Genomic DNA, 21,316 nt, shown 5'->3' with positions numbered 1-21,316 from the left:
TGGAGAGTTCTGCCTACATTTTGCTCTGTGTACCTTATGGATTTGTGTCTGATATTGAGGTCTTTAATCCACTTTGATTTAACTTTTGTGCCTGGCATTAGACAGAGGTCAGAGTTCATTTTTTGCAGGTAACTATCCAGTTTTCCCAGCACCACTTTTTGAAGAGGCTTTTCTTGTTCCACTTCACATTTCTTGCTCCTTTGTCAAAGATTAAGTGGTCATATATTTGGGGGTCTGTGACAGAATATCCGACTCTGTTCCATTGGTCTGCAGTTTTTTTCTAGCCCAGTACCATGCTGTCTTAATTACTATTGCTTTGTAGTACAGTTTGAAGTTGGGGAGGGTGATGCCACCCATCTAGAAGTGCATTCTTAATACTTGCCTGCTTATAACTTTCCAGACTCTAGAGAAGAAGGTCTTAGAGCCATAATCCAGTGGCAAACTAGGATTATTTTCTTCATGCTCTAAGTCTGCACCAAGAATACCATTTAAAAAAAATTAAAGGGCCTGAGCGATAGTATAGCAGGTGGGGTGTTTGTCTCGCAAGTGGTCATCCGGGATTCAATCCCCGGCATCCCATATGGTCCCCTAAGCACCGCCGGAAGTAATTCCTGAGTGCAGAGCCAGGAGTAACCCTTGAGCATCGCTGGGTGTGACCTAAAGAGCAATAAATAAATAAATAAAATATAGAAGTAATCAATATTAGTGTGGATGTGGAGAAAAGGATCTGTCACTCACTGTTGTTGAGAATGTTGAGTGGTTTATCCGCCATTGAAAACAGTATTGAGACTTCTTCAAAAACTAAGAACTTGGTTTATATATGATTCAGAAATGCCAAGTTTTTGCATCAATTCCAAGAGCCCAAAACATTATTTTTTAATTTAATTTTTTACTTTATAAAGTAGTCCACAGTATTTAATTTAATTACATACACAGTATTACATTTAATATTCAAACACCAATCCCACTACCATTACACCTTCCCACCACCATATTTTGGATGTTTCCATCCTGAACCCCAATCCCTGCCCCAAAGCAGAACAAAAAATGGGCACTGGTGGAGGGATGGGTATTTGATCATTGTATAATTGAAACCCAAGCACAAAAATTTGTAAGTCTACAACTGTACCTCATGATGTCTCACTAATAAAAATATTTTAAAAAAAGAATTGAAAATAATTTGTTTTATATCGTTTGTTATGAAAAACCACTAGAAATGCTACAAAAAATATTTCCTTAGAGGAAAGAGTGTGAAGATCATTGTATTTCACCCAGGGACCATTAAGCCCTTCTATAAAAAAATCACTAACATGTTGTTAAAGGTTGAGCCTTGTGTGCATTTGTGTGTGTGTGTGTGTGTGTCTGTGTGGTGTGGTACTCTTGGAGTATGGGTGGTGTGTGGTATGAAGTGTTGTATGGCTGCAAGTGTGGCCTCACAGTCCAGGAATAGGTTCACTCATGGGTGAGGCCTGGCCGGAGCATGTGGGGAGCAGCCCTGAGCATGGCGGTGGTTGCGTTCTGGAGGTTTTTGGCTGCCAGGGCTGGGTCCCTTGGGGACAACGAGGGGTCTCACTCACACCCCTCCAAGATTCCCCAAATGAGACAACCTGACATGGGGTCCAGAGACATGATTATGGCAAGTGTCGTGTTATGCTCCCTCCCGGGAGAGAAGGACATGCAACTCTGGATCATGGCTGATGATGAGATTATCAGGTCAGAGGTGGCTTATGGGCGTGACTGCTGAGTTGCTGGAAAGAGGGGAAAAGGGTAGTGGATCTTTGTTCCTTGTTCCACTGAGTCCAGTGTTTTCAGCTACAAAGTCCCGCACACCTGGGTTTTCTGAAGATTCACTCATGGGTGAAGCTTGGCCTGAGCATGTGGAGAGCATGGGGAGAGCATGGCAGCAGTTGAATTCTAGAGGTCAAAAACATTATTTTGAAAACTCATTTGTGGCCCTATGTTTATTGAAGCATTATTCACAATATCTAAGATCGAAAAGCAATCCAAGTGTCCAAGAACAGATGAGTGACTAAAGAAACAATGGTATAGATACCCAGTGAGAGAAAAAATGAAATCATGCAATTTGCTGATAGATGGATGAAACTGGAAGGTTTTATGCTGAGTAAAGTTAGCCAGAAGGAGAGGAAGAAATGCAGAATGATCCCTCTCATAGGTGGGATATAAGGAAATTACAGAAGGGAAATAACAAATGCCTAATGGTAACAGAACCTGAGAGTTCATTGACAGAACTGAGATGACAAAGAAGGATGTGGAATGGGGGAGGACCCTGATAAATTGGTCTGCAGGTAGGACGAAGCAGCTTCCCTTCCTCTCCTTCTTCAGCAGCGCAAACCTGGAAGGAATCATTTTACCCTGTTAATAATTACTTGTAGGTGGTGTGCTTTCATTCTTTGAATGATTACAGGAAGTTGGTTCTTTGTGTAAGCCGAGAAGCATTTATTCTTGCACAGATGCCCTGCGATCATTTTGTCATTCCTACTGAATACAATTGCCCTCACTGATGGGTCAAACCTATCTCCACCCTCTCTCCCTCCTTTCACTTTATACACACAACTCTATCGCTTGCGTCTGCTTCTGCTTCTCACTCATCTGCCCTCTAAGGCAGGAGTGATGCCCACAGAAACTAGGTGAGAATTCCCTATTCTTCTAGAAACAAAGAGCAATATACACAAACAAGGGGCCCGGGTGTGACTTACCCATAAAGCCCAGAGAAGAAAAAGGGAGAGCGTCCGAGCAAGAACCCTCCAGCACATTCCACGGAAGAGCAGACTTGGCCATGCTGTTCTTTCTTCTTCCCAGCATACTCTAGCTGGAACCCAGGTACCAGCAACCTCCCAGTTGAGGAAACATTTCCCCTCTCTCCATTAGCAGTCCTCAAGCAATCTCCATTTTTTTTAAAAAAATGTATTTATTGAATCACCGTGAGAACAGTTACAAAGCTTTCAGGTTTAAGTCTCGGTCATACAGTGATCAAACACCCATCCCTTCACCAGTGCATATTTTCCACCACCAAGAACCCTAATATACCCCCATGCAACCCCTCCCCATTCCTGTGAGGCAGATGATTTCCACTTAACTCTCTCTCTACTTTGATTACATTCATTATTTCGACAAAAGATGAACCATTATTATTTGGAATTCTCCCCCAACAATCAAACCTGCTGAAAAGACATCATGAAATAATTTGTTTTCTATTGCTGGTTATGAAGACCATATGATTTTGGATTTCTGATATTTTACTAATTAAATCTGGAGGAATTTCTGCCCAAAGCCGAATAGTTCCGAGATTAGTTTGTGTGCCTCTGGGTCCATGGCCATGCTGGAGAGCTGCTCGGGGGGGGGGGGGGTGGGCAACTTGTGGTCTCAGCAGGGCAAGAAGGACGTGCCAGTTCCACCCCCCCCCCCCCATCCCATGAGGCCACAGTTGCCCCGTCACCACCGGCTCATACCTGGCTGTCCAATAAGCTCTGAGGTGGCAGCCACCATGCCACAGCCAGGGGGTGGGGGGATAGCGGAAGAGACAGACACCCTTTCCCTCCTGGGGGGGGGGGGCACAGTGTGTAGCTTAATGTATAGTCCATGTACATTTCTGCCAGAAACTGCTAGGTTCCGAATTAGGTCCGTGTGCCTCTGGGACCATGGCCAGGCCAGAATGCCGCTCATGGGGGGCAACTCATGGTCTTGGCAGGGCAAGAAGCTGTTTTGATTTGTTTTGATCTTTCCATTTTTATTGAGGCACTATGATTTGTTTTTATTTATTTAAAATTTTATTTTAAGTGGTTCACAATAATTTGTTATATTCAATATTCTAACACCAATCCCGATACCAGTACACCCTCACACCACCATTATTTCAAATTTTCCCACCCCCCCACCCCAACCTGCCCCCAAAGCATGTACTAAATAAGCTATTTTGTATTGCTTGTTGTGAATAATCCACTAAAAATGATCCAAAAGTATTTTCTTAGAGGAAAGTGTGTGAAGAGTGTGTTGTATCTCACCTTAGAGCCATTAAGCCCTTGATAAGATTATTAACATGGTACAGGTTGCTAATACCTACGTGTGTGTGTGTGTGTATGTAGAGAGAGAGAGAGAGAGAGAGAGAGAGAGAGAGAGAGATTGAAATAGATAGCCTACTACATTATACTCCATCAAATGTGGTATGCTACTCTCGGTACATAAGTGGGACAGAGTATGGGATGTCACTATAGGAATTCTAAAATTTTAAATAGAGTGATACCAATAGAGTTAATTTTTTTTTTCTTTTTGGGTCACACCCGGCGATGCTCAGGGGTTACTCCTGGCTCATGCACTCAGGAATTGCTCCTGGCCGTGCTCGGGGGACCATATGGGATGCTGGGAATCGAACCTGTGTTGGCCATGTTGGCTGCGTGCAAGGTAAACGCCCTACCTGCTGTGCTATTGCTCCAGCCCCTAGAGTTAAATTTTTAACTGGATGGTGACTTTGGGGTCACCATCTCTGTGTCGTGTTGCTCTCTTTCTCTTCCAAAATTTATTTGTGAGTCTCTGGATCATGGTCATTAATAGTTTATATGGCACCAGAGGCAGTTTGTGGGCATGACTGCCAGGCTCTGGAAAGCAGAGGGTGATGGGGAGAGGTCGCTCATTCTGTACCTATGAGAGCCTGGAGAGTCTGATCACAAAAGCCACATACCCTGAGTTTTTCAGCAGATTCATTCTGTGGAGATCAGCTTGAGCATGGTGACAATTGAGTTCTGGAGGTTTTTGGCTGCTGGGGCTCTGTTGGGGCAGGCAGAGGGACTCACCTGCCCCCGTCAGGGATGGCCCTAATGAGACAGCTTGGCGAGGAGTCTGGAAGCAACTCTGCGGCATGTTGCTCTCTTTCTCTTCTGAGATTTATTTGTGAGTCAGATTTGCAGGGTTTTTAATGATAGAAGTTTCTTGCACATAATGTTCCAGCAACTCTCCAAAAAGGGTCAGCAACCCCTGCCCCCCACGCCCCATCAGACCAGTTTCACCTAAGCTGAGTGTTTGTGAGCAGACACTTTTGCTTTGGAGACATCCAAGATTGTGTGTGACTCCAAGGCATTTCCATGATGGACGTTCAAGGATGGACGTTCCTTCTGACGTAAATACAAGCAGCTTTTCACTGACCTCACAGATGCTCACATTTCCTGGGAAGCAGAGACCTGGAACTTGCAGCAGGGTGATGTTTGGGGATTTACTAATAAGAAGCTAAATGTTCAACAGCAGGAGAGAACAGCTTGCCTGGCTGACTCCCTTGGTTCTGCTAGGGTGAAAAAAAGCATGTGGGAGAAACTGCATGTGGAAGTCCCTGGCGGTAGTTAAGAGTCCTGCATGCTGCACCCAGAGACCTACAGGTACCCCCGTGCTGGACACAGGTCACTGTCCAATGTCTGACAGTCACGCAACTTTCTGGAAATCCTCTAGAGCACAGGAGACTTGGGGCGGCTTAGCCACAGTCCGGCCACAGCAGAGCACTCAGACAACTAGACTGCGGGTTTTAGGAACACCTCAATGGTCACGCTTTTACTTGCAGCCTGGTGGTGATTCACACGAGCAAGGAAAGGTGACAAGGGCTGCACCAGCTGCCCCTGGCCAGGGAAGGGATGGCATGTACCTGTCCCACCAGGCTCCTCTGTTCTTTCCAAATGGTAGTACAATCTCCCCAGGCACTTGGACTCCAACTGTTTTCATGATTTCTGAAAACTCAGAAATTATAACAATGTACATCAAGGAGCCTCCAAACCATGCAGACGCTCGGAGAGGGCCACTACTACTGTCTGACTTAATGTCCTCTTTGGTGTGTGCTTCTTGGCATGATTGAGACTATACTGAGATACTTTCACGATTGGATCTTTTTTTTCCTGCTTAGCTCATGTTATTATAAGAATTTTCCCATGTCACAAAAATTTCTTTATACAATAATGGGTGTGAGAGGGAATGCATATTATTAGTAACTGAAACAAGAATTCCTTTTAGGGAAAATTTTCCCCTTTTGGAGAAAAAAAACCTCTGGAAGAAGTATGGCGAACAATTTATTAGTTGCTCCAGGGAGTTGAGACAACGAGCAAGTGAGTGATGGACCAAAGTCCTAAATTTGAGTCCCCTATGCAGAAAGTCACAAGGACAGTAAATCACTCCCTTGTGAAATGCTTGAGGAAAGCAGAAACTGTATCTGTATAGCCCACCCTAGACAGAGCAGAGGCAGAAAAAGCCACTACAAAGAAAGAAACTTCTTGATAATCTGGAAAATGAATGAAAATAAAATGTGGCTATCAAGGGCATGCTCATCAGATATCTGCTTTGGAGACATCCAAGGTTGTGTGTGACTCCAAGACATTTCCATAATGGACGTTCAAGGGAACGTTCAAGGGAAGAGCCTCTTGGCCCCTGAGCTGAAACCAGGGTAGCATTCACTAGAGTTTTTGATGGTTGTGCAGTGTTCCACTCAATAGCAGAACTGCTTAACACTTCGAACAGCTTTGAATTTGGATGATTTCCTTGGATTAGGCTAAATGATTCAATGTTTTGTTTGTGGTTTTTTTTTCTTGTTTTGCTTGTTTGTTTAGGAGTCACACCAAGTAGGCTCAGATCTTACTCCTGCCTCTGTGCTCAGGGATTACTCCTGGAGGTGCTCAGGGGACTATATCTGGTGCCTGGGATCAAATCAAAGTGAGGCATGTGCAAGTTAAGCACTTTATCTGCTGTACTATCTCCCCATCCCCTGAATCAGTGTTTTGAAGAAATTTATTACACTTACCTGATTTCTCCTTAAGAACATCTGCAGATTTCTACACCCCTTGTAGCAGTGTGAACTGCATCTTAATATCCACACTAACCCTAAACTTGCTATAGGTCAGCTGCAAACTCTACTACCTCTGACAAGCCTTTTTTGATTTTCACAATTAGGAATCATCTATTTTACACCTCTTGTCATGTCTTACTTTTACCTCTTCCAGGTAGTGACCTATTATTTTTTATACAATAAAAATGTACCTTAGATTGCCCTTACTTTCCCCTGGAACTGTACTATTGGACAATTGATTCTGTGCCTTTCTGGAGTTTGTTGTGTAATAAACATCAGAGGAACAAGAAATCTCAATGAGTGAAAAAAAAAAGTGGCCAGAACCTGCCACACTGTCTCCTGACCCAGATTCCAGAGAGGATCATGTTCTGAAAGATGGTGTGATTCTTTGGAAATTGCATCATTGAGGTTTTATCTTGGGAGAACAGTAGAGATGCTGGAAACTGCTGGTGTTGGAGCAGTGTTTCATGCAGATATAGGAAGGCAGGAGATGGATGAGAAGCTCAGAGATTGAGAACTCACAAGAGAAAGTTGTGATCATCAAACGTCAACAGGAGCTCAGTAAGAAAATCCAGACTGGCCTCATTAATTTTTCTGCCAGGAGTATGATTGCAGCACAGCAGGGAAATTCACAGACTAGGGGTTTCTGGAATTTTAACAAAGTGCTGGCAAAGATTCTTGTGACGATATGCCTGAGACTAAGCGTAAGAATGTGGTTTAGATGCAAAGACAAGCTAGAGAATCACAATGGCCTGAACAATTCTGCCTGTTTTGTCTGCACAGTAGCAGATCCAAGACTAGATTTTCAAAAGAGAATGCTTTGTTCAGTGGTGTTCCTCAGAGCTTTGTTCTTGTCCCTGAAAGGGAAAGTAGTCATACTAAGATTTTTTAAAAAATGTTGTAGAAGTCTAAGGTAAGTTATAATCAAATGTAGGTCTGACCAAGAACCGAGAGAGCTGTTTATATGGTGAAAAAAAATTCAGGCTTTCGAGTGCCTCAATCAGATGGCAAGGTCAGATTTCATAATATGAAATTTAACTCGAGTCTCTAAAAACAACTGAGCAAATGCAAAGTTGAAGGGGCATCAGATTTCATATGTTAACGTTTCTATTTGATGCTGGGTGACAGTGTAAAAAAATTCCATTTTGTTCAGCTTCCCTCTCTAAGAGACAGAAGCATGATGCCGCTTGGGCTCTGAGCCAGCTTAGGAGCAGCTGCAAGGGACCACTAAGTTCTGGGGTACATTGCAGGACAGGATGACTTCATAATTCATAAGAAACTATGCTAAATTCCCAATACAGAAGGCTTAATGCTACTGTAGAGGGAGTGTTAAATGTCTGGATAGGTAGCATTTGGAAGTATATATGAGCTGATTTTCTTGAAAAGACAGTACAGAGTTGGGGTTTTAGTGCTATGTTTTCCCAGATGTCCACACTAATCTCTGTCATTTTCATATTATTCTGTGTGGTGATTTTGCCATTCTCCAGTGAATAGGTGGAGTTCAGTTATTTTCTCCCTGTCAATCCAGACTGACCCTGAGACTGAGACTTACTCCAACCAATAGAATTTGCATCATGTGATTTCTAAAATTGGGCCTTACCAGATATGCTGCTTTACTTCTCCTGAATTAAAAGTATGCTTTGGGAGTCCAGCTGTCATAAAGGGATGCACAAATAAAACAAGGAGCAAGGCCATATGGGACCATTCAGCTGTTCTTGCCGTGGTTCCAGATGTGTGAATGAAGCCAAACTCAACAGCTTAGTTCTAGCGACCATCACACTAAAACCCATGAAAGACCCCACTGGATGCCAAGTAGATCAAAGAAGTGTCCCTGTTGAGTTTTTCCAAAATATCTGGTGCACAGAACTCTCTACAAATAAGGTGGTCATTGTTTTAAGCCCCTAAACAGTGAAGTAATACATTATTCAGTAATAGATAATCAGAGAAGTGATGAAGAAGGTAGACTTCGTAGCCTGACTGCTTTGACACTTACTATTTGATCCAGAGCACCTTATTTAATTTCTTGTCTTTGTTTCCTCTTCTGTAAGTAATTCAATGCCTGGAAATCACATGGAACAACAAATACTTCTTCATAAAAATAGTTCAATAAAAAGGTAACACTAGGACTAGAGAACTGAAGTTGTGAAGAAACAAGATAATTCCAGGCATTTTAAAGAATCTCTAGTGAAACTGCTCTGAAATGAAATAAGCTCTCTGAAAGTGGGGAAGCCCCCTTCCCAGGGAGAATTCCAACTGAGGTGCTTGCAGAAGTTTGGGTTTGAAGACTCTGTGGAACTTGACACTCTATGTTCCTTCGTGCTAAGTCTGTGTCTTTCAGGAGAGGCACTCAATGTGTTCAATGCCTTTTATGAAATTAACTTGAGCTATCTATAAGAGAGAGTACTCGTTTGGCTAAATCATTTCAATTTGAGATTCCCCAACATAATTTTTCTGGCGTAATGTATTCTCATTAACCATTAATGTTCCTAGACATATCTCTATGAGATCAACTTTTGTAAGATAAAGGGCTTGAAGGAGAAGAGCTAAATGGCTTATTAATTATTGAATGGTTGCTTATACCATATTTCTTGCTGGTGAATTCCAGCTAGAACATGAGGCTCAGTATTTTTACCTAGCAATGTGGTACAATGATTGGCCCTATGGCCCCAAGTGCAGTTGGAAATGGGTACAAAGACATAGAAAAGATCTCATCTCTCTTCTCTCTAGTCTCTGTAAAGAAATATCCCTGTGTGTCCCCTAGTGACAGAAGTTTAAGAAAGCAATTCCTAAAGGGAGAGGAGGCTTATGATAGAAAGCCCTAGTCTGCTATGATCGATGATTTTCTCAGACCTGTTCAAAAGCTCAGTCACCTGTAATTCAGCTGCCATTTCCTACCAGGTCAGTCAAGGGCAGGACACAAGACAAAGAACAAGAAGCAGGAGGCAGAAGTGCTGGAGGAGGCAGGGCAAAGCTCCTTCTTGTCTCGTGTTGCTATTAGGTTTCTCCACACAACGGCATCCAAGATAGTGATCTCGGGGCAATAAAGGAGGACAGACTCATCCCAGAAACGGGGACAGGTGGTCACTTTGCTACTTGCTCTGAATCAATCCCCACATGGGGTATTTTAATAGTGCTCTCCATCTGTCTAACCTCGGGGGCTAATCCCTTCCTAATCTGAGCTATAATAATTGGGTAATCAGACAGTACACTCCATAAAGCCAAGGCTACCATTTTGTTGGTCTGGTGGGTTTTTTTTGGGGGGGCTCCCCTTTCATTAGAGCAAAGTCTGACTGACCTAGAAATTTCCTGCCTGAGTTTCAGTCTTTTGCTGAAACAGAAGCAGACACAGGGAGGAAGCACAGCTCTCAGTCACTGTTCCCTGAACATACACTAATGAGAGCTGCTGGGAAGAAACCGCATGATCATGCTTTCCCCTCCCCCCACCAGCCTTTTCCTGGAAGTTGGAAAGAAAGAAAGAAAGAAGAAAGAAAGAAAGAAAGAAAGAAAGAAAGAAAGAAAGAAGGAAAGAAAGAAAGAAAGAAAGAAAGAAAGAAAGAAAGAAAGAAAGAAAGAAAGAAAGAAAGAAAGCACCTCGTGGTTAACTTGCACTAATGAGCTTGCTCGGTGTGTGCCCAGGAAACATCCTGGAATGAATATATTTGCTGAGATTTCTGTCTTTTCAAAAAAGTAATCTTGTGGTGGTGGCTGGAAAATGAAATATAAATAAATGAAAGCTGCATGAAGCCAGATCAGGGACTTAATCCAAAGCACACGAAGAAAAGCCCGAAGGTGGTGGGGATCTGGGGCAAAGTAAGCCTGGTTAGGGGAGGGGATTAACCCATCGTGAAGAAAAGAATTTTTTTCCCCTAAAGGAGAAAAAACATATACCACGGAGCTCTTAAGACTTGATTTTGATGACCTGGCATCTAGAACCCAGCACCCAGAACCCCTTCCTAAGACTCTTTAGTCTGTTTCAAATGTTCCAAACATTTCTGAAATGCACTTGCTTTCAGTAAAAAATTTTGTTCTCTTTGTGGGAGAAGACTCAAGGGTATAAAGAGAAGTGATGGGGATGAGATACAAGTGTTGGGGTCTTACATTTGGATTGTGGGGCTGGAGAGATGATAGTACAGTGGGTAGGGCATTTGTCTTATATGCAGCTGACACAAGTTCAATCCCCAGCATCCCATATAGTCCCCTAAGCACTACTAGGAGTAATTCCTGAGTGCAGAGCCAGGAGTAACCCCTGAGCATCACTGGGTGTGCCCCCCATGAGGGTGGGTTATCTTGTCTTATGGGAAAGGAAGCATGAAGGGCCGTTAGCCTGTGGGGGTGTCCAAGGCTTTCTTCTGCAACACCAATGAACAAGTGAGGCTATTGGTGTCAGACTCAGTTCTCTGTGCTAATCCATCTTCTCCCATAGTGTTAGGGACATAGCCCCTAATTAAACTATGCTTCCAACTCTCTCTCTCTTTTAAAAATCTGTGGCCTTTTGACTAGCTGTCACCAACAGAAAATGAAAGAAAGTGAAATGCCCCATATCTGAGTCAAGGTTTCACCAGGACCTCTTTTCCTTCAACTGATTAAACATGACAACAAGACCCCAAGGAGAGGTAGGAAGTCTGAGGTCTGAAGGATCTTAGGGACAAAATCCCCCGTTGGCCAACATATATGCTCAGGCCAGATAGAGGATCACGAAAGAGATTTTGGGGCCTGGAGCCATAGCACAGTGGGTATGGCATTTGCCTTGCACGCAGCCGACCCTGGTTCAATTCCGAGCATCCCATATGGTCACCTGAATACTGTCAGGAGTAATTCCTGAGTGCAAAGCCAGGAGTAACCCCCATGCAATGCCGGGTGTGACCCAAAAAGAAAAAAAAAGAAATAGATTTTTGTGGTATAAGTCATTGTACTTTGGAATCAATTTGAAACAGAAAATAGGTTAATCCTAAGTAAAACACTAAAATGGACACCAAGAGAAGTAACCCCCACACTCCAGCCCATGTACCCCTAAGAGGGGAGGTCTTGGCCTTAGAATGAATGAGGTGATTGAGCTGCTTGACAGCTGTTCTTCGTGTCACTGAGGGGAGATTATTCTACTTCCCTTTTTGTTCCCATCACAACCCTTATTCCCTCAAAACCAGAATGAGCTTATGGGAAGAAGGGTACCATGATGTTTGACATGATGGGGAAAATAGTCATTTTCTTTGTGTTTACACTGATTGACAGTGCTCTTTTCCCCTAATTTCTGGTAACCCCAGAAGTGCCACCAATGACTGTGAAATCTTCCAACAGCCCACACTTGCTAGAACCACTCTGTGGAAAATCGTCCACCTCATAAAGACCCAAGGTTGGATAGTCCCCTGGGTAATACAATTTAGGTCTTTTGAAATATAACAAAAGGCAGAAATGCACCCAGGAAAGAATAGTATAAAACAGTTTAGGATCCTTTAATGTAGAGGGCCAACATAGGCAAGAGTAGGAATTTTCAAGACTTTCTTCTATATGTGAAGGATGCCGCTGTCTGGCTATCTGAAAGACTCCAGTCTCTGCTCTTCAAGCACCTATTCACATTTGATGCACTTATCAACAGTCCTTAATATCTCTGCCAACTTAAACAATGATTCACGTGTTGGGAACCAGGGTAGGGGAGTGATATTGTACCAAATAAATGGTCAGCCAGTGAACCTTTCACTACTACCCAGTGACCTTAAAGCTTGGACAGACCTTGTGTGTTTGTTTGTCTCATTCTCTGTGACCAACCCCTCTGGACTAAGGTCGAAGGAGTCAATCCAGTTGGCTTTGGTGTGGTAAATTGTCACATAACCTCCCATGCCCTGTTTGGGCACACCAATTTCAGCCCATGGACATTAATGTCTGTGCCAGGGACACTGGTGATTGTATTGAAGGATGGGGTAGATGTGTTTGCCACTGATGGACACCATGTTGTTGTGGATGGAGTTGTGTACTTCTCAAAAACAGATTGGATTTCGAAGTCCTGGAACCTGTCAGTGTGAATGTACTTGTAAAAGAAAGAATCTTTGCAGTGATGACTAAGGGGCACAGTGAGAGACCACGCTAAAGTCATGACCCAATATGACAGGTATCCTTATGAGAAAAGACAGACACACAGGGGAGGGCTCTGAGGAGTCTGAGTTTGCAATGATTGTCTAGAAATCAAGAGATAATGAATGATCACTGGCAGAAGCAAACAGAGAGCCATGGAGAATGGCCTGCTGACAGCTGTTGTATCCTGGCCTAGAATTCACCGACATCATAGAGAAGCACTCATGTTGCTTTCATTTGGTTTTATTTGGTATCATGTCAACTTGTCCTGAGATGCAAGTACAAGCCCCTGAGCTGAGTGCTGGGAGTGGAAAAGCACAACAGGGGGACTGGAGATGTATCTTTCTGAGTGAAGATCTCAGTCCAGAACACCCTGAACTTCCCCAGCCAGCCCAGTGCCAATGTTGGAATCTGTGCCTCACGGGATGCATACTGTCCCCCAGGCAGCAGGGTTAATGTGGAAAGTAACACCCAAGCTGGGCTTTGTACATGGCATTTTGCTGGTTAGGAATGAGTTTCTCCTCTGCACCAAGAAGAGTGCAGAATAAAAGATGATGTGGGGGGAGGGGGAAATTGGAGCTCAAACTGTGCAAAAAGAGAACATAGAGCTTGAGGATCTCAGGGCAGGTGCTTAATCTCTTTAGTTCTTATTCTGGATTTCAGTCCGGCCCTGCATTGAACCTATCAGAAAAGTGCAATGATGTCAAACACCCCCTATCTCCTAGAACCAGTCTCCATACAGGGACTGTCACATGTTTCTGTCTTGTCGACTGTGCACTTTGCTTTGAGATCTCAGCTTGTATTCAATCCATGTTATCCCTCACTAGACAAGGACAGGCTGTGTCAAATCTAGCGGAGTCAGGGTTCATCCTGGTAGTTCTTACAGCAAGGCCTTGGGGTTGGAAGACATTTGAAGGTCTTTCCTTGGGTCCCCATCAGTGAACATTTCCAACTAGACTGGTATTCTGAGCAGAGCAGAGATGGGAGGTGTTGGTCCCACCTCAATATCATTTCCAGACCTCTAGGCTAAATGTGATTGTCTGAAGACCCAAGGGCAGACAAGGTGGAACAGTGACCCCCCCTTAATTCAAATGCTGTGATGGGGACAGTCCATGGCGGTCACAGCAGACAGCTCCTGACTTAGACCTTTCTACAGGGAGACTGGTTCCCCAAATGCCAAAAGGTCCACAGAGGAGCTCTACAAAGAACACAGTGGGTAAGGTGCTTGCCCTGCAATGAGCTGACCTGGGTTCATTCCCCGGCAATGCATATAGTCCCCTGAGCACAGAGCCAGGAGTAAGCCCTGAGCACTGCTGGGTGTGTTCCCCAAACAAAAGAATATATCCTGATAAAAGGATAGGATGGTCTCCCTCCCCTCTCCTCCTTCCCCTTCTTTCTTTCATTTTTCTTCAGGGGGGCTGGGATTCCCCCCAAAAAAGCTCAGGGCCAATCCCAGTAATATTTGACCAACCAAAAGCTTCAATGCTTCAGCTCAGTGATACAACACCTCTCAGCGGTGCTGAGAGCTACCAGCATCGCTTACCTCCCGGCCTCACAGGGTTCTGGAAGCAGCACAATGCTGGGGAGTGAACTCGGGACCCTGGAAGAAACCCTCTGAGCTACCTCCCTGGTCCCTTTGTTTGTTTATCTTCTGGAAAGAAAACAAAGAAAAGCCCCAACCGAAGGACAAGTTTTCTCTTGGACCAAAATTGAAAAGCACACACAGCTCCAGAATTGCTAACCGCCCCTCATGGCTACGTTGATGCATCTGTCGTTTTGGAACAGCTATTTCCAGGCCCATTTCCCCCATTCTTTGTTCTGTTCCACGCTGATTTTTCTGTTCCCTCTTACATTGGAGCAGCGGAGGGCAACGGTAAAGGAGGGGCAGGGGGAAGAAAGAACAAAAACGTAATCCCAAACAGGGTGCTCCACTGCTGAGCACACCTCTCCTGCAGCTTCTAAAAGCTCCAGGGCCCAGCAGCCGCCCTCTCCTCTGCCCCCATGGCCCTGTCCCCTGAACAAACACAGCCTTCTCCCTTCCTCTTTGGGTGTCTGTGTGCCAAAGCCCTGGTCGAATTTCTGGACGGGACATGTTCATGAGCAAGTCTGCCTTCTTCCCACTCAGGCTGGGGTGGGGGTGGGGACTGCAGGGGTGGAGGGGAGGGTTGTTCCTTTTAATATAGGTTACTTCAGTATTTTCTAGTATCCATTATAATCGCTTCCAGACTGACACAGTTTTGTCATACACCACGTGTATATCAAAGTGGAGAGAGAGAGAGAGAGAGAGAGAGAGAGAGAGAGAGAGAGAGAGAGAGAGAGCACAATTCTCTCCTTAAAGAGTGTGAGGAAAACAAGTGAACTTCCCTTTACACCCCAACCCGGACCCACTCGCCAGCACCAGTGGTCGCTTAGAAAGGAGGGAGCCTCTCCTTGCCCTTGCCTGGGTGCCATGCCTATCTGGGAATGAGAAGAAAACAGGGGTGAGCAAAACCCAAAGCAAAAAAAAATTTCTTTAAATAGCAAACATAATGTTTTATGTCTTATTAATGTTTTTAATAAATTACAGGATATTCATAACATATTAGATATGAGCCACTTATGTATTTCCCTAATTTTTTTTTTGTTGTCAATAAGCCATCAACCAGGCTCCTGAAGTTAGGTGGTGGGTTTACAATTAGAATTACCTTGGTGGGGGTATGGTGCTGCCAGCAGGCCAACCTGTACCTGCAGGTTGAGTTCATCAGCAGCTTGATGGTACCTTCAGGCTTTCTGATACCCCAAAATTCCCACTGTGCTTTTAGAAGAACCCCAACAACTTTGGGCCAAGTTTACCAAGAAATTAAATGGCCAAAAGTTAGGTATGTGGGAGCCATGCCCACAAAACACCCCTAGCTCAGCTATACAAACCCATTTATTGGCTTTATTTTGGAGACCCATAAATAAACCTCTAAAGAGAAAAAAGCTTTAGTTAATCTCAGACACATACATAGCTTAACAAACCAGGGTAAAACTGAGGGGGGGGGGGCAGGTTAGGCTCGTGCCCACCCAGGCAGAGCCCCAAGCAGTCACTTCTTTCCACAATCCAAAATCACCATCATACCTCCAGCCTGACTCCTATGTCTCAGGACGGATGCACACAGACGTAATCTGCTGAAAATTCAGGTATGTGGATTTTGTGACTGAAATCTCCAGGTTTTCTCAGAGTTGGGATGGGCTACTTCTCCCCACTTCGCAATACACATGGAAGCACTGGCATTCACCCCCACCAACCAACTCCAGTGCCACCAGGTAAGCTCTACTACCAGTACTGCTTCATAGACCATTAAATAATTCTCAAGGGAGATCAAAAACCATAGTTAATCTTGAACCTACACAAGGCTGAACAGACCAAGGTAAATCAGAGGGGAAGGGTCAGTCTGGAGACTGCCCAAGCAAAACTCCTGGCAGCCACTTGCTTCCACATTCCAAAATCACTGTCACATCCTTGGCCTCACTCCACTGGCTCAGGATGGATGTCACAGAGACAACATTTGCTGAAAATCCTGGTACACAGGTTTGTAAGACTGAAATCTCCAGGATTTCTCAGGGTAGAGCTGGGCTACCTCTCCCCACCTCCCTGTACTTCCAGAAGCCTCGGCAGGCAGTCACATCCACACCCCAAAGCAACCGCCCAATTGAAAAGCTACTCCAGCCTTACCATCCTGATAAAAATACAGACTGTCCTGAACAATACTGTAGTGAAAGCAAAGCAGGTAAGGCATTTGCCTTGCATGCAGCAGACCTGGTCAGCCCAGGTTCTATTCCTCCACCCCTCTCGGAGAGCCTGGCAAGCTACTGAGAGTATCTTGCCCACACAGCAAAGCCTGGCAAGCTACCCGTGACATATTCAATATGCCAAACACAGTAACAAGTTTCACAATGTTACTGGGACCACTTGAGCAAATTGATGAACAACGGGAGGACAGTGCTACAGTGCTACAGTCCTGAACAAACACCATGACCTCTTAGCACCTGTATTGCAAACCATAATGCACGAAAGGAAAAGGGGAGAGAGAGAGCGAGAGAGAGAGCAAGAAGGAAGAAGAACATCCCATAGGGAGTGGAATTTGGGGAATGGTGGTAGGAAAAGAGGGGACATTGGTGGTGGGGAATAATACACTGGTAGAGGGATGGGTGCTGGACCACTGTATGACTGAGATCCAATTATGAACAGCTTTGTAATAATCTATCGCAAATATTCAATTAAAAATTACAAAAAAGTAATGTGGAGTTCATGCCTAATTCAATCAGCTTAATCAATGGCTGAATAAATAGCAGTACTCCTACATTAATTTGAAAAAAAAAATCACCTCGGAGTCAGCAAAGGAAAGATATTTGATTGGGCTGTTTGCTGGGACAAAGGTTCTGTTTCCCTCCATTGAGTGGGGTGAGAGCTGCTGCAGAGACTCCTGGGGACTCTGGAAACTAACGCTTTTCCCTTTCCTTGTCCAGGGGTAGGTGAAGGGAGGGAGGCAAGCAGGGAGGGTCCGGAACAGTGCTGTTATGTCGTTAGCTTGGGGAAAAAGAGGCAGACCCTGGGCTCTGAGGTCCACTTGTGGAGGTTGTGGCTTATCGGATCATGTCCGGCCCCTCTACTCATTGTGCCCGCACGCACGACGGCCAGCCTCCTCTGTGTCCTCGGCCCCAGCGGCAATCGCCTTCGCTGTCCCCAAGGACCAGCCCACTCGCACCTCCTGGAGCTCTTTGCACTTTGGCTGCAGAGCTGTTCGCTGAAGCCTGGCGTCTGCGTTTGCACGGAGAGTCAGAACAAGGCGTCCGCCTGGAAGAGATGCGGACAGACCACGGGCCTCTGCCTGGCAGGGCTGCACACCCTCCTCCCGCCCCTGCTGATAAGGACGGACATGAAGGCTGAGGAAAGGGAATGACTCCTGCCCGCTCCCAGCGGAGGTCCCGGCTCCGTGCGGAAAAGAGAGCAGAGCCTCCCGCGCCCGATTGCGTCTCTCGGCCCACTGGGGGGTGGGCTGGGCAGGGGCCGGGTGCGGGCGGGAGGGGCGCGTCGCCGCCTCGGACGGGACTTGTGCAGGGAGGTGTCCCGGCCGAGGCGGGCGGCCGGCTGCGCGTGCCAGGGGCTGCGCGCCCCGCAGCCCCGGCCGGTGCGGGCAGCCGCCGCCTCCAGCCCGCCGCCCGCCGCCCGCTCTCCGCACACGCACACGCACACGCGCTGGCACGCGCGCGCGGTGCCGCACAAAGCCGAGCGGGCGGCGAGGCGGGTCGGGGCGTTACATAAGGCCCGGCGGGCGCCGGGATGCTCCGGGACGCGCGCGCTCGGCCCCGCGGCCGCGGCCGGGGCTCGGCTTGACGGCGGTCGCGGCGACCCGGGCCTGGCGCCGGCCCACGGCTGACGACAGCGGCGGCCCCGCCGGTTTCCATGGAGACGGGCGGGCGCGGCGGCGGGGCTGTCAGCGCGCGCGGCGGCGGCGGGGCTCGCGCGCCCGCGGGGGGCTGCAGGAGGAAGGCGGCGGCCGGGCCCGGGGCCCTCGCGGCGGCCGACATGGACTTGCCTCGCGACGGCGCCGCCGACACGCCGGCCGCCGAGCCGCCGCCGTCGGGGAGGATCAACAAGGCGGCGTTCAAGCTGTTCAAGCGGCGGAAAGCCGGCGGCCCCATGCCCAGCATCTTCGGGGTCAGAAACAAAGGCGACGGCGGCAGGGGCTCGGCGGCGCCCGCGGGCCTGGCGCGCAGCAAGACCCACGACGGCCTGGCCGAGGTGGCGGTGCTGGAGGGCGGCAGGAAGGACGAGCCGCGCGGCGGGGACGGCGGCGACGGCCCCGTGGCCAAGTCGCACAGCTTCCTGTCGCTGCTGCGGAGGAGCGCGCGGCCCGAGGCGGGGCGGCCGGGCGAGCCGGCGGCCGCGGGCAAGGCGGGCGGCAGACAAAAGCGCGGGCTCCGGGGGCTCTTCGGCGGCGTGCGCTGGCCCCGGAGGGACAAGCAGCGCGGCCCCGCCGCGGCGGCGGCGGCGGCGGCGCCCGCGGCCGGCGCCCCGCGCGGCCTCGCGCCGCCCGGCTCGCTCTCCGCCAGCCTCGAGTGCGTGCCCGAGGAGCCGGGCCGGGCCCCGCGCTCGCCCGAGCCGCCGGGCCCCGCGGACGGCCCGCGCCAGCCAGCAGGTGAGCTCGCGGGGGGAGACGCGGCGCCGGCCGCCGCCGATCGCGCCCCCCGGCGGACACGGCCGGGCGCCGCCGCCGCCGCCGCCGCCGCGGGGAGCCCCGGGAGCGCGCCCGCCGCCGCCGCCGCCGCCGCCGCCGCCCGCACCCGGGGAGACGCCGCTGCCGCCGCCGCGGGAACGGGGCGCGGGCGAGCCGACGAGGCCCGGGCGCCGCCGGAGCGGGGCGCGCCGGCGGGGCCGCTGCCGCCGGCCGAGGACGCGCCGAGGAGCGGGGCGGCGCCGGCGCCCGCCGAGCCAGCGGCCGATCGGCTCGGGCTCCTGTTCTCTGACGTGACTTCACTGAAAAGCTTTGACTCTCTTACAGGCTGCGGCGATGTCATTGCAGAGCCCGAGGACGAGGCGGGCCCCAGCGGCCAGCAGCGCGCCGCCGGGCCGGGGAAGCCGCGCGCGCTGCCCAAGACCCCCGGCGCGGCGGCCTTCCAGGGCGGCGGCGAGGAGATGGCGAGCCCCGAGCAGGTGGACGACACCTGTCTGCAGGAGTTCTGGGACATGCTGTCGCACACGGAGGAGGAGGAGGAGGAGGAGGTCGAGAAGCGGGGCGTCCCGGCGCGGGAGGCCAAGGCGGCGGCCCAGGACAGCCGGCCGGGCCCCGAGCGCCCCGGAGACGCGCGCGGCGCGGACGCTCCCAAGGACGCGGCGGCGTCCAGCAAGCGCCGGAAGCTCAGTCGCAGCCCCGCGGAGCTCCAGCCCGGCGAGGAGCCCCCGACGCCCGGCGAGAAGCCGCAGCCGGCCGTCCCCTACGGCGACGAGGGCCACCGGGACTCCAGCCCGCCTGGGGGCCCGGAGGCAGACCCCGCGGGCGGCGGGAAGCGGTCCCCACCCCGGGACGGCGGCGGCGGCGACGCGCTCCTCGACGGCGGCCCCGCTGCGCCCCCTGCCGACCACGACGCGGCGCCCTGCGCGGCCCGCCGCAAGCCCGGCTCGCCCGTGGCGGTGGCCGGCCCGCTGCGCACGCCGGGCAGCCTGCCCAAGGACTCCAGGATCCCCATCAGCATCAAGCACCTCTCTCACCTGCCCGCCGCGCCCCCCGCGGCGCCCCCGCCGGCGCGCAGCGAGCTGCCCAGAACGAAAATCCCCGTGTCCAAAGTGTTGGTCCGTCGGGTCAGCAGCCGGGCCTTGGCGGGGTCCGCCCTCCGGGCCACAGCTTGCCACGACGGTGCCAAAAAGTTGTGAGCGTTCGGGAGGAACCGCCTGGCCAGCAACGCGACGCTCTCCGCAGACTGCTGAAAGGCAGGATGCTTACCCCAAGGAAAGGCTTTTGGAATGGTCTTTCCCTGGCTGGAATCTGGATCCGGGAGGCCTTGGCGCCTGTGAGCACACACTGGAGAGAGGGGATGCCGCGCGCAGCTTCTCCTCCCGAGAGAAGTCCCTGAGAATTCTTTTCGAGCACTTTTTTTTTCTTCTTCATTGTTACCTTCTTGTTTTTTTAAGTGTGTCTCTCCCTCCGACTACCCTCCCACTCCCGTAATGCACTGCACACGTGGAAGTCACCTCTACTTGCCTTTGCAGAAAACAAGATTTAACCCAATCCGTTCGTATCTGGCGGTGATCATTTGGCCGTACCTGCGTCCAGAGGCTCTACGGGAGCCTCCGGGGTCACCAGAGGACTCCTCTTCAGAGCGCTTTCCAACCCTTTCCTTTCCAGGAAAAACATCCAAGCCAAACCAAACTAAAACCGATCCTTTGCTGTATCACTGTGTGGAAAATCCCGACAAAACTGAAAGATCCAGGTATTTACCTGAGCCCGGGACCCCTGATTGGCAGGATTCTCACCTCCTTTCAGTTGCTCAGTTATGCAAATTGGTGAATATCTACCACTGGGGCAATAAAGGAGAGTTTGGGTTTGTTTGGTTCAGATCATTGGTGTGGGGAGAAATACATGGCTAAGAAGAGCAGGTTTGCAGCTTTTTGTGTTTGTGGGGTTTGGTTTTGTTTTGTTACCACCCCCCCCCCCCCACCACCTCCAGTGCAGATAATCAGGATCAGGGAAAGATTTCACTGAATGCCAATAGACACAGTATTTTAGCATTTGTAGACTGCCACCTTTTCATGTGTAGAAGATGCATATTTTGCAGTTTATCGAACAGCATTTTTTAGCTGTCATTTACCCCAAGTTGAAAATCTGGATTTTATAACTAGCTAGGATCACTGGCTCCAAATCTCTGATCTTCTTTTATGTTCTGTGTACGCTGGAT

The 21,316-nt window shown here is 49.0% G+C and overlaps 1 protein-coding gene across 1 annotated transcript; it reads left to right on the top strand.

The window, feature by feature from the left end:
• Window positions 1-18,196: 18,196 nt before the first annotated feature.
• On the top strand, window positions 18,197-20,340 carry AMER2 (APC membrane recruitment protein 2). Its single transcript, XM_056132712.1, has one exon. The coding sequence runs from the start codon at window positions 18,327-18,329 to the stop codon at window positions 20,292-20,294; it is 1,968 nt and encodes a 655-aa protein (XP_055988687.1). The 5' UTR covers window positions 18,197-18,326; the 3' UTR covers window positions 20,295-20,340.
• Window positions 20,341-21,316: the final 976 nt, after the last annotated feature.

This window comes from Sorex fumeus, unplaced genomic scaffold (genome assembly GCF_029834395.1).
Source record: "Sorex fumeus unplaced genomic scaffold, SorFum_2.1 ptg000095l, whole genome shotgun sequence".
NCBI lineage: Eukaryota > Metazoa > Chordata > Mammalia > Eulipotyphla > Soricidae > Sorex > Sorex fumeus.
Note: the sequence above shows the minus strand (reverse complement) of the source record. Positions and strands in the feature narration are given on the sequence as shown.